Source organism: Phalacrocorax carbo, chromosome 1 (assembly GCF_963921805.1).
Source record: "Phalacrocorax carbo chromosome 1, bPhaCar2.1, whole genome shotgun sequence".
Lineage (NCBI taxonomy): Eukaryota > Metazoa > Chordata > Aves > Suliformes > Phalacrocoracidae > Phalacrocorax > Phalacrocorax carbo.
This window is the reverse complement of record NC_087513.1, coordinates 66,574,951-66,588,281: the sequence shown is the minus strand read 5'-3', so window position 1 is coordinate 66,588,281 and position 13,331 is coordinate 66,574,951. Positions and strand designations below refer to the sequence as shown.

At 39.7% G+C, this 13,331-nt stretch overlaps 1 protein-coding gene across 3 annotated transcripts in view; it reads left to right on the top strand.

Annotated features, from left to right (window-relative positions):
- The window catches only part of RESF1 (retroelement silencing factor 1), a 33,526-nt gene extending 21,243 nt beyond the window's left edge, over positions 1-12,283 (top strand). For all 3 annotated transcript variants that reach the window (XM_064457829.1, XM_064457837.1, XM_064457847.1), the window contains 3 exons: positions 3,555-8,985; positions 9,787-9,861; positions 11,056-12,283. In XM_064457829.1, the coding sequence (XP_064313899.1) occupies positions 3,588-8,985; positions 9,787-9,861; positions 11,056-11,198 (5,616 nt within the window). In that variant the 5' untranslated portion in view covers positions 3,555-3,587 and the 3' untranslated portion in view covers positions 11,199-12,283. The remainder of the gene's footprint in view (positions 1-3,554; positions 8,986-9,786; positions 9,862-11,055) is intronic.
- Positions 12,284-13,331: the final 1,048 nt, after the last annotated feature.

Sequence of the window (13,331 nt, the reverse complement as noted above, 5' to 3'; positions counted from 1 at the left end):
GTTACCTACTGGAGGATAGAGGCCATGACTGTGCAAACATTACAGTGATTTTTTTATAGCCCAAGCATTACAGCGTACTATTGCAATAAAAAAAAATTGCATAAATACAGTACTGTATGGTTATGGTAAACAGTAGTAGAGAACTGTTCTGCTCATGTAGTATTCAAGACTGAAGCAGTTAATTACATGTTCTTAATAAACTAGCAATCAATCAACTACATCTTCAGAGGGAAAACTGGTAATATTACCACAAAATGTGATGCTTTCAAAATGTTAAGCATCTACAGTTTCTGGAAGCACTCACTGTTTCTAAACACCTTTCTTTTATCCCAGAAAGTTTTAATATCTCTTTTTGTGACATGCATCCCTCTCTTTCCACCTTCATTGATATATGGGTGTAAGGGACTAGAAAATAATCTCAACATTGTTGGCAGGACAGTTTTAGCCACTATGGCAACCGAGCAGGGCAGTTTAACCACCAAAACTTCAACACCATGGTAACCAGGACAGTTTGACCACTGAAACCTCATCACCACAGAAGTTCCACGTGACAGGAACACATGCATCCTGTTGCCTCAGAGCACATAGCCCTAGTTGTCTGCGCATGTGCCCGAGCCCAGGGCCAACTGACCACGTATGGGGGGCTCGGACCCTCTAGTGACAGTACTGGGCATGCGTCCCCATCGCCGAATGGTAGGCGTGGGTATGCAAAACAGTTCTGAGAACAATGCTGAAAAAGGCAAAACCAGTGGAGACCAGCAGGAAGGGAAGGGAAAAAGAAGGAAGAAAGAAATTTTCCCCGCCAGAGTCGAAGATACATGGGGCTGACGGGATGCCACAGATCCGTGGTGGTAGCTATCACAACTGTCTCTCTCCCTTTCTCACTCTCTTCTCTCTTTCTCTTCTTTTTGCTTGCGTAATTGTTTGTTTGGCACTTGACTCCATTTTGATTCTTAATTCTTTTTCTCAGAATGTAGAAGAAACTATAAGTCATGATAAAACATTTGAGTTAGTCAGAAGTTAAGCCCAGTGGCCCCTAGCCACCCAGAATTATCTGAGGTTGGTTGGAAAGCAAGGGGGTTTAACCTCTGCCAAATTGTTCAACGCAACAGTGGATCATGACAATGGGTTACAAGTGCAAGCCCTGTTCTTGCACACACCTTCTGTGGGAGATGGGGTTGCTCCAGCTTTATGCAAGCCTTTGCTATTCCCTATAAGCTGCTGATCCCCATGCTGGTGAGAAGGCATCCCATGAGTTTGCACGCACACAGCTGAGGTGTGAGTTCCTACCCGTTGCACCCTGCACTGTCAGTCCTCTAGCTGGATACAGCCTGGGCTCCTTACAGCATCTGATGGAGAGGATGCTCTGTCTGGCACAGGTAGAGGTTATGACATTGGCAGGGTGACTCTGGGCAGTGTCACACAGGTCTTGACTACTGCTGTTTCCACTCTAAGATGTTTTCCTCTTGTTAAAAACGTCACTCTTATTCTTCTATTGAATCTTGTTTGGTATCAAAAGTATCTGAACTTCCCCAGTTACTGTTTAATCCAAGTGGTGATTGTATTCCTCTTCAACACCATCACTTGTTGGTTGATGACCATCTTCCCTTTTGAATTGATCCATTTGGAACAGATGCTCTTGTCATGATCCACTGTTGGGTTGAACAATTTGGCAGAGGTTAAACCCCCTTGCTTTCCAACCAACCTCAGATAATTCTGGGTGGCTAGGGGCCACTGGGCGTAACTTCTGAGTGATGTTCATTTAGATGTTTTATCGTGACCAGGTTTGTTTTGTATTGGGAACAGAATTAAGATTCAAAATGGAGTCAAGTGCCAAGTCACTTTATTTGGCCAACAACAAGTGTGCAAGAGAAAACGAGAGAAAGAGAGAAAAGAGTGAGAAAGGGAGAGAGAGTTGTGATAGCTACCACCACAGATTTGCGGTCTCGTCAGCCCGATATACCTTCCAATCTGGTGGGGGAACGTTCCAACTGGGTCTCTGCTGGTTTGGCCTTTTATAGTGTTGTTCTATTGCATAGTCAATAAGTTCTCAGAAATGTTTTGCATACCCACGCCTCCCATTTGGTGGTGGGGCGCATGCCCAGTATTGTCGCTAGAGGGTCCTTGAAAGTTCCAGATGATCCAAGCCCCCCATATGTTGTCAGTCGATCCTGGGCCTAGGGCTATGTGCTCCAAGAAAATAGTATGCATATATGTTCCTGTGGGGCAGAACTTACTTGGTTGCTGTGGTGGTGAGGTTTCGGTGGTCAAACTGTCCTGCCAACGATGCCGAGACAAGTTTCTAGTTCCTTACAGAGACTAGAGAAGGTAAAAGAAAATAGAGCTATCTTTGAATCTTGTTAATAACACCTGGAAAATTTTAACTTTGTGGCTCTTATAGGCTAGCTTTGAATGATGCTTCTAATTCCTAAGTTTGGAGTCAGGAAAATCTTAAAATCATAGAGAGCCCCTGAAAGAAAGTCAGGAGCCTTGGGTGATGTGGGAGAAACTACCTGAAACATTTTGTTGAGAAATTGTCGTAACATCCCACACAAAGCGAGATGTTTTTTCTAACCTAAGTGGGTTTGACCATACTGAGAGGAACTTGCTGAGATGCAGACAGCATTCATGCTTGTAGGTTGTTGTGGTTTTTTTGTGCTTTTCCATTTTTGAAGACTGAAATAGTGTTTGGCTTTGAAGATGTCTCCAACAGCTTTTCGGAGGTTTTTTTCTGCAGTAACGTGCTCACCCAGTTGGGCTTGTTGGTAATCAATGTAAATTCTGGAATATAATGCATGAAGAGTTAGAGATTTGTGACTTTGTCATGTCCTGGAGCTGTACTTACTGCAGTAGCAGAGGTGATGTTGTCACCTCCATGCTAAGTTAATGCTACCAAACTGAATTAGCAGTGGTTTGCTTGTAGCTACATGTGCTGTTAAGTCACAGGCTTGTATTTCTCAAAAATTAGTAAATGCAGTGTCAGGGAAGATCAAATGACATGTAAAATAAAAACAAGTGGGCTGTATTATTATGCGGGGTCTTTACTGAACCCAGATTCTTTTTCTCCTTTCTTTTATTGTATTTGAAGGTATAATTGAAGTCCAGTCATATTTTATGAAAACTCTGACCCGTAGTATATTCTGTAGGTGCTTCTTAGGCTCGCTTGTAAGCATTGCTTGTTGTGTCGTGTTGTACAAATACATTGGGGTTTTTCCATCATTTCTGGATGAGAAGGTAAATATAGCAATCTATTGTTACATTAAGAAGTTGAATGACAATAGAATTAGCAGAATAATGTGAGGATTTTGTTATTCATTAGACAACAGAGTTGTTAGTTACTGCTCTGTCTTTTGTGCCTTAACTGTGTTCTGGGAAATAATTTATGCAACTTGACATTCACATTGATGTCCGTGGGATGTGCCAATGGAGTTGCTCTTCCACCTAGCAATTTAAGTTTAACAGTTCTGTTCATAATACATTCTAAATCACTTCTTGGTAAGTGACATAGGTTTTGATCAAAAGATTAAAGTTCGATGATTATTTCTTTTTTTAAGCGTTTTGGCTGAAGAAAAAGATATCAAGAAGAGATGGACTGGAACGTAAGACCACTCCAGAATGCTGATACAAAGAACCACCTGCAAAATGAAGAAGCATGTTACACTCAGTTGTTTTCTAATGCATATGCTTTTCATCGGACAAACGCCTGTTCCTCTGAAGATGCATGCACTTATGCTGGAAATAACCAAACGGTCTATTTGCCAGCTAACGATGTTGCCTTCCCTCCAATAAATGCTGAAGGATTCAGAACTTCAGAGCCGGCCTTACCAGGAGCATCTGTAGCTGGTAATGATATTTTTATCTCTAAATACTCGGTTGATCGACATCCACCGTCCTGTGTACCAAGAGCTCCAAAATCTCAGAATCAGACATCACGTTTGCGGACAGAGATGACTCGGACTTCTTGGCCAAATTCTAGTGCCTACACTTATTCCTTTAGAAAGTTACCTCCCATGGCTTCTCAAGTGAACACTGGAAATAACGTGAGGAATGTACTTCAGGAACCTCAGTATGTCAGCCCAAATGGTTACGCTGTGCAGCCACAAATACCACAGCACAATTCTATGAGAACTACAATGTTGTATCAAAGTCACATTCATTCCCAGAATAATTCTGCATATCTTGGTACATCTGGGCAACAGGTCCAAAACCAAATGTATCATTCCAACACTCAATTTAAACTTTTACACTCGCTGAATCAAAATTCTGCAGCAAATGTACAGCTGCTACAGTATCGACCAAGTCAGGTGGGATCAGAAGCTCCTAGGGGATGTTCTGCACCATCTTTATTGCCTGCCAACTGTGATTCCAGAGCTGCAGCACCATCTTCAATAGGTGTACCGCAGGCAGTTCAAAATGTGCCTAATGGATACACCCTTAGCCGACAGAGGTGCCCATCAGATCCAAAAAGTGCTTCTGGTTTTAACAGTGTTCAGCAACACTGTCAGAAACAGCAATCTGGAGAAGTCAGTCAATCAGTTAGGAATGTCTGTAATTCAAGTGGAAATGTGACAGCAAATCAGCCTTTTAATGAAAAGTCTGTACCATGCCCTGGCATTTCCAAAGAACTGCATGAGGTTGTGCAAAAAATAGAAACTCTTTCTTCGGTGGCTGCTTCAAAGCCACTGAGTGATTCTGCCTCAGTTCAAGAAAGCCAGACTAGTAGTTTAATGAAAGGGCCTGTTAATTCTCAAATCTCTTCAGCAGCAGCATCAGAAGGAAGAAAAATTACAAAGGACGCACTAGCCTGGGAAGCTCAGAAGCTGCTCGCTATTAAAAAAAAGTGTATCCTGCTTGAAAGACTGCATCTCTATAAAAGAAAACTCTTAGCAGCTTCAGAACATGACAAAAGTATGCCCCCGCTTCCTGCAAGTTATCAAGGTGCGCTTGCTAATTGTCCTCCATGGGTGCCCAACCAAAATGTACCCCCTTCCCCATCTGAAGCGGTGAGGACACAGTGTCCAATACTTAACTCTTCACCCGAAGAAAGAAGCGACAAAAAGGCAGCCAGTGCTCATAACGGAGGATTAGAGGTGACTCCAAGTAATCCTTGGGTGGAGCAGGGAAGCCTTTCATCAAGCTCTGCTCCTGTTCCCTCTCAGAACAAGCTCCCAGCTCAACTAAATAATCCTGAGAGCACTCTCATCTCAGAACAGAGGGATGCACGTGCTTTGGCCTCTTCTCAGAAACATGTGACATCCTTGAACAATGCTTCCTGTTTTAGTCAAGTGGATAGCTCTAACAAAATTGCATCAAAGAAAGTGCCAGCTATCCCTGGAAACTCATCATTTCTTCAGTTTGTATTGAGCAGCACAAATATATTGAAGGAGACGACAGCTGGTGCTACTGCTGATAAAATACTGACTAGTCTCCTGTGTAGTAAAAAACCACTGGTAGATACATCTGTCTCAGATGGAAGCTTACTAAAAGACACTAGTGAGAAGAACGTAGAAAGTTTGAAAGGTGAGCAGGAATTTATGGTTCACACAAATTCTCCTGTATCAGAAACAACCAAATCTGGTGAAACTAAATTCCAGAGTGATGTAGCTCAGAAAAAACCGCCATTTACTGAAAATACATCTCTTAAACAGAGTAATTCCAGTTACTCTGTGGAAGAGCTAACTGCATGCCTGGGCTTATGGAGAAATTCATCGGAATCTGTAAGTGTGCAAAATAGCCAGTCAGATGAAAACCCCACAGCAAATCAGATTTCATCTTACAGCCAAAACACAAAACAGCAGGAGCAAAATAATGTTCTGGTTAGTACAGATGAAGCTATTTTGCCTGTAACACCTGCTTCTGTAGGACAAAAACTTGATACATTGAATTGCAATTTGATAAAAAGTTTTGAACTCCAAGTTGCAGTTGTCTCTCCTTTAGTGCTTTCTGAACAGAGAACACAGAGTGAGCAGACAGACAAACGTCCAACATCTGCAGGTAAACCCTCTTCAGAGAGTGACTCTGGAAGCGCATGTAGCTTGCAAGAAAAGGGGAAAAATGCTTTAAGTGTAGTAAATACTTATAAAGGAGGACCAGAAACTGTTCAGTTGTCACCCAGTGATTGTGTTCTGGTACAGAAAGTGGACTCACCTTTGCAACAGACCAAATTAGATGATGGAAACAGAATAGTAAAAACCAATGTGAGTGCAAATGAATCACATAATGAAAACCAAAGGAAAGTTAGTCAGTCTGCACAAGATGACAGAGAAAATCTGCAGTGTGGATTACAAAACAAGCCTTCTCTTCCTGAACTGGGCATAAATGTTTCTAGTCAAATGTTTCAAGAAGGTATGAGAGACCAGAAAGACAAGCGAGATGTGTTAGGCGCAGGGGATACATCCACAGCTGTGTTGGAAGAACAGCTATTTTGTATTTCTAGTGTATGTTCTCTTGTTGAAGGTGATACATCTTATAATCCACAAATAGCAAGTATCTTTAGGTCTATCCCTGAGACACACGCATTAAATGGTACCTCATCAGAAGGAAATTTGTCTGACCCAAGGCAAAAGGATCAATGGCTGAACTTGTATAAAAATGAGCTGCGTGATAACACTCCCCAAAGAGACAGCTTGCTGCAAAAGAGGTTGGAAGAGTCATCAAGCTGCACGAATAAAGCAGGTAAGATTATGGATGGTATCACTACTAGTCATTTGGAGAAAGAAAGCAGTGGCAATCCTCTTAAAACAGTTTGTACCTCAGAACAAAGAAGATCATTCAATGCATCTTTCATGCATTCTGAAAATGACTTGGAAACTCTTGACAGTATAAACCAGGAGTCAGCTCAAAATTCACTAGATCTCTCGCTCAGTGTAACTGCTGAAACAAATGCATTTGCTGTTCCAAGAGACAACAGTAAACAAAATTGCATGTCCAGTAAAAATAGCATGGAAAAAGAGGTGAACATTTTTGGAGCAGAACCTATTAAATGTCTAAACAATCAGCTGTCTGAACTAATGAAAGAGTTTCCATATGGCATTGAAGGTGCTGATATGCTAATAGAAGAGCCAGTACAAAATGATTATGTGGCTGAGCAGATGGAAAATCAACCTCAAAAAGAGACTCAAATTTGTGAGAAGAGTTCTCATCTGAAGGACCCAGTAGATCAGATAAGAATTGCAGTATTAAGCCTTGATCAGATGCAAGATCTGTTTCCTGACCAAAACTGGTCTTCCTCTAGTGACAGGAAGAGAGTAACAAGTCAACAGTCAGAAAAGGCTTCAGCTGAGGAGGAGAGCCCTGAAGGCAGTATTCAGGCTAGTCAGAGTCTATATGATGAAAAAAAAAAGGCACAAAAAACCTCCCACCCCAGGAGAAAAATAAATAATTGTTCTGTAACGGGTTTGCGGTCTGTAGCATGTAAAATGCCACAGTACCCCTGTAAATTTGGAACATCTGGTTCAGAGAAAAATGATGATCAACTCTCAAAAGCTGAAAATACTAGCGCTCCAGATGGACAAGAAAACAACAGTAAATCTGATGCCATAATGAACAACAACTGTACAGTGGGAAACCTGCCAATTTCTGAAAAAATTCCAAACAGTGTTAGCAAAAATAAAAAAGATATTTGCAAATACACCTCTGTAATGAACAGAGAAGCTAGGCTAAAGGTGAATAATGAACACAACCCGCTTACAACACAACAGGAAAAAATTGGACCACTTAATTCCTTTGAAAACCAGGATGTTGATAAATCTGAAAGGAGTAGCTGGAAGGAAGGGCTGCAAATCGACAGAGGAACCCCATTGTTAGACAAAGAATTTCATTCTGACAAAAAAGAACAAAACACAGTCTCAGAAGAGTTGTCAGAGAAAGCTGGTCATGCAGATGCAGACATCATGACACAGTCATCAAGAAAGGAAGAGGGAGTTTTCAAAATGGAGTCCCTTTCAAAAGATGAAACCAAAACAGGTTTGGCCATGAAATCCAAAACAGATATTTACAAATTTACAGAGTCAGAAACTGTTGAAGTTAAGCATGTTGAAGTCAATCAAGGACAAAAAATTAAAACCTGCGAAGAGACCTCAGCTGAAGAACAGTACTGTGGGAAGCAAAAGGAGACACATGGGCAAGATGCAGGAATTAACATAAAAGAGAAAGCCAAATTATCAGCAGAAATAAAACATAAAATGCGGAAGAGTTATTGTGCTGAGGTTACAAAGCTCCCAACTTTTGCCACTGTAGACTTAAAGTCAAGAAACCACAAATATTCTCAGCATAAAACTATGAAAGTTCATCCTTCACAGGAGCAGTTGTACAAACGGAAGAGGAAAGAAAATATGATTGGGAAGAGAGACCCTAAGAAAACAAAGGTGGAAGAGGAAATACTGAAACAATCTGAAGCAAAGAATTCCAAACAGCTTTCACATCATTGCATGATAAATACGGACAAAGTTAAAAAACTGAATGGAGAAAATGGCTGGAAACGAAAGAGTTCATCAGCAGATCGCTCTGTGCTTAAACTACAGAGGAAAAGGGCTCGATCTTCTACCACCTCTAAAAACTACTTTTCTAACAAAGAGAGATGTCTCGATGGTCAAAACAAAGACAAGTGCTCTGAAAAAATGTTTTCAGATAAAAACTTACTATACCTAAATAGAAGAAATAACAGGTTAAAATTGCATATTCAAAAGGAACCAAAAAAGCACTACCTGAACAGAGTTGCATTTAAGCGTACGGCACAGGAGCGCATATATCTGACAAAATTAGAGACATCACCTGTCAGACCCGCCTGGCATATAAAGTCCAAAGAGTCACAAAAGAGCCCAATTGTGAAAAGGGATGCTTCTGTCTCAGGAGTTGAGAAATCATGCAAACTGGAAGTACTTGAATTTAAGCTGTGTCCAGAGATACTGTTCAGAAATCCAACCGCTGATGTAGAAAGCTTAGCTGCAAAGAATTCCCTGGAAAGAGAGAAAGTCATTGTGGCAGGTATGATGCTATTGATTATTATTTTTTTATTAAATTTAATATAAAAATCAAATTAAGTGCAAGTAAAAAGTATTATACTAATTTTTAAATTTGTTACACAAAACTACAGACAGTGAAAGCGTGGGACTCTACAAGCTGATGTTGAAATAGCTTAGCTATCTTTCTGACAGGCTATAGTTGTATGTTGAGCTGAGAAGGAACATAAGACTTTTGCTTTAATTTAATGTTCCTTTTCCTTAAGTTTTACAGAATAAAGTTAGAGTAGTTTAGAACATGGCAGTTTCAAGTTACTCCCTGAGAGGACTTTCTAACCTACTCGTAGAAGATAGCTTGGCTTGTTGGCAGAAAGCAGATTCCCTTGGCATAGTTACCAAAGGTGATCTGATTCGTATTCAGGGTTCACCTGGTTGTGTATAAATCTGGCAGGGTAGATGGCAGAGGGGGAACTCTTTTTGCAGCAATGAGGAAGAGGCAAGGCTTGGGCCAGATATATCCTACACACAGTCTCTGTAACCTTTGTTAGCTTTGCCTTAAGCTGCCTTTTTTCCCCTCCTTCTTCCCTGTCCCCAATCTTTCGACATCTTACGTGGTGCATTGTGAAGCATATTTTTGTCCAGTACTATATTTGATTTTAAGCAAACCAAATCTGAACTTGTACATACCAGTCTTTGCAGTCATTTTCACACAGAAAGGAAATTTCCTTTTGCATGTGCTGGTATATGGGTTAAAACTTGATGATGAATAGAGACCAAAACGTGTGATATAGGAATCTCAGGAACATTTTAAAAATTTTTTCTTTAGGTGTCAAGAGTAAAAAAGAAGATTGGTTAAAATGTGATCCAGTGAAGCAAAAAAAGCTGGAAGAGATTTCTACAGGTGAAACGGCTTCTGATTATCCATTTTGAAATATAAGTTAAATGCACTTTGCTTGGTTTTAAGTGTTCCTTTACAGTAACAAATCCTAATAAAGTATTTTAACTTGTTCTTTACTAGCCCTACTGCTGAAATGGATACTGCAGACATGAGTTTCAAAGATTTGTGGAGATTTTTAGTGCCATAAGAACATGTTGTTGGAGATTGTTGGAATTTTCCTGCTTACGTGTGAGCAGTTGAATTGGAGGTAGCACTCGTGACAAGATTAAAGTATGGTTTTAAACTGTAGGTAAAGACCAAGCTAGCTCTTTCCCACTTCAAAGTGTAGGAAGTGAAGTAACAAAATCTAGTGTGAGACTATAAAAACAGAAAGTGATTTATTTAATTTATTTATTTGGCTTTCACAGTAAGTTGACACTGTCTGCACATACACCCGTGCTCACAAGTACCAGGACTTGTGTATCCCAGTAGTCTGGACAGGATTAATTGCATGACACACAAGAAAAGTGGTGCTCCTACTGTATCTTCCTTGTTTCTCTTGATTGGCAAATTACATTTTGGATGGTCTTTTGTACCATTTAGGAGTCAACAGTTGCAGCAGTGGCATCTTTCATCTCAGCATCTTGGCTGTTCCATCCTTTGTAAATCTTGGGCGAGGTTGCTCCCTGCTGTCTCTGCTTCTTTGCGTTAGGTATCTTTCTAGCTATAGTCTTGTTTCTCTGCTGGTCTAACAGGACAAAAACTGGTGTATTCAGCATGCTGTAACCTTGTTGCCATTCTCTTCTTATCAGAGTGCAAGTCCTCTGCTGACAAGTTATCTGTGGTGTGATCTTTATGCAAGCTACACATTTGGCAGTGTTTACATCTTTTATTGCTGTTGAATGTGTCCTTGGCTATTGGTGTCTGCCATTCTTTTAGCCTTTCCTCTTATTTCTTCTCTTACTTTCACAAATGCACATTTTCATTCACACCTTTTTTAATATTCTTTAGAAATCTCTCTTATAAAGACATCCAAATGACCATTTGGTGCTTAAAGGTGCATTGGAGATTGATTTAAATCTGAGGTACCCGGTCCTGTAGGAAGGAAGTTTGTAGCATCCTTTTTGACAGTGGGTGGCCTTAAGTACCACACGCAGAAGGAGTAGGGTCATTTGAGACTTTGAGACTTTTGTTTTAACCTGCTTCTCTGTCTTTCAGCTGAGGACAGTATTCCACTTGATACAGCTATACAGATTCTGGATGGAGATCGTGAGACTGTTCACATTCCAATCAAAGACTCAAAAGAGATGTTTCAGACCTACAGGAAAATGTACCTGGAAAAAAAGTTGCAAAAGCCTTGATAGCACTCTTGTATCATAGGTCTTATTTAGTATCACTGGGGAAAAAAATGCCAGCACTAAAATGGTTTTTCCTGTTTACTTCGTATTTCTGAAAAATTGTTAAAAAAAAGAAATTTCTTTTGGGTGTTGGCAGTTGCTTCCCCTGTTTGCCTCATATCTGTGAATGATTGAGATCTGGTTCTGTATTTATTGCACAAATATGCTTTGGTGCTGAAAACGCTGTTATTAAATGTGTTGTTTCTTTTTGGCATATATTAATCTTTTTTTTTTTTTGTAAATATACAGGAGTTAGTTGAATCTTTAAAAAAAAAAAATCTCAAACACATTTAAATTGTCATCGTCTGCTTGCTTTTCTGATTCTGCAAAACTTCTACTTGTGGTACTTTCCATTGCTGGCAGTAGAAAAATATCCTTGCTGGAAAGGAGTTGTAGTGGATTCCCAAGCATTACACCTTTATTTTCTATTTATGCTAGTCTGATTGTTGTGCTTCTTAACAAGGCTTTCTATTTTTGTAGAAACTTTTTTTTTTTTTAAACTGGGAATACAGTCTAAAACCCTCAAACCAGACATACAGATCAGGGGATACCATGAAGTATTTATGCTGCTAGCCAGTTTCCTTACGTTTCTTTTTGTGGAACTTTTACAAATCGAACTCTGAGTTCTTCATCTGAACACAATGCTGTAAACTGATACTTGGCTGAAGACTTCTCTCTTTTTTCTCTCTCTCTTTCTGCTTTCTTTACACTTGAAAGAAAAGTGCGATGGTTGAAGCACGGGGCTTTGAATTCACTCTTCTCTGGACTGTGTTGCTCACTTTAACCAGACTGTAATTAATTTCTTTGTTCATAAAGTGTTAGATAATATTTGACTACACATTCACTGTGACATCAGAGTTATATTTGTTGCTGGGTATCTTTTGTTTAAGTGCCTTTTTACTATTGTTCAGAATTTTGAATGGAATCATATTTTTTCAGAAATTTGGTACTTGATTCTTTCTACCTGTTTAAACCTTTATACTGAAAGTAAAAACTCTGTAGATATTTCATTGAACAATTTTTATACTTGAAATAAACTTTGAAGACTATGCCTTTTTTTTTTTTGTTAGTTTATAAAGTTGTGTTTATTGCAGTTAGTTAAATAGGCACTAAAGGTATTCCTGTAGATGAAAAGCAGCTTTCAAGAAAGTGCCAGATCTTCCTCTCTAAAAGGTTTCATAGTTGTAAGTGAGAATTGGACTTGGGTCCAGGCTTTTTCTAATGAACTTGTAACAGCATGTAATTATGCTTCAGAAAACATATCAGGAATATTTTTTTCTTCAGCATGTATCTTGGTTTGCGCTTTTTTTTTCCTGCTCTGACTTGGAGTTGGGTATTGGTTGGCATGAGTTAACAAAAAGCCTTCAGTACTACTCCATTCCTGAAGATGTATGCTTGCAGAAATCTTGGGTGTAATTACCCAGTGGAGCATAACGTAATTTCCTAGCCCTATCTTTATGCTGAATTCAAAATTGACTTTTCTGGGAGAAAGAAGTCCTCTTATTCCATCATGTGTACATTTCATCTCTCAAACTAGGGAACTATTTGGGATGTTTTTAACAGCTGTCCTAATAACTTAGATTTTTTCTTCTGGCTAGTTGCCCAACTATCAGTCTGTGGGGAATGTTGCCACTGGAGAATTTTTGTAATAATGTTGGCAAGTCTGAGGTTTTATTTTGCACTTCCTTGGGAGTTTAGCACCTGTGTTATACTGCCTGCATTAAGAAAGATTCCTTGTAGCCTTAAGTGTGCCCAGTACAACAACACATAGCTCCTGTCAAGAAACTATTTTGGATTTTGTTCTGCATAATGATACATGAAGCTGACTTAAACGCCTGAGTGAATTCTTTTCAATAGGGAATTATTCAGTCCATTGACCCATGACAATTATATTCTAAATATTTGGAGAAGTTTGCTCACTGACCCTGTGCACCCAATAAGTGAGAACGCCAGTTTTGAGTCCCAGTGGGTACGGCTACATCTTCCTCTCTCATACTACGGAATGAATCTTGGCTCTGTGACCATGTTACGTGGTGACTTGTGCCTACAATCCTTTAGTATGGCTAGGATCTTTGGAACAGACTGGCCACATCCTTT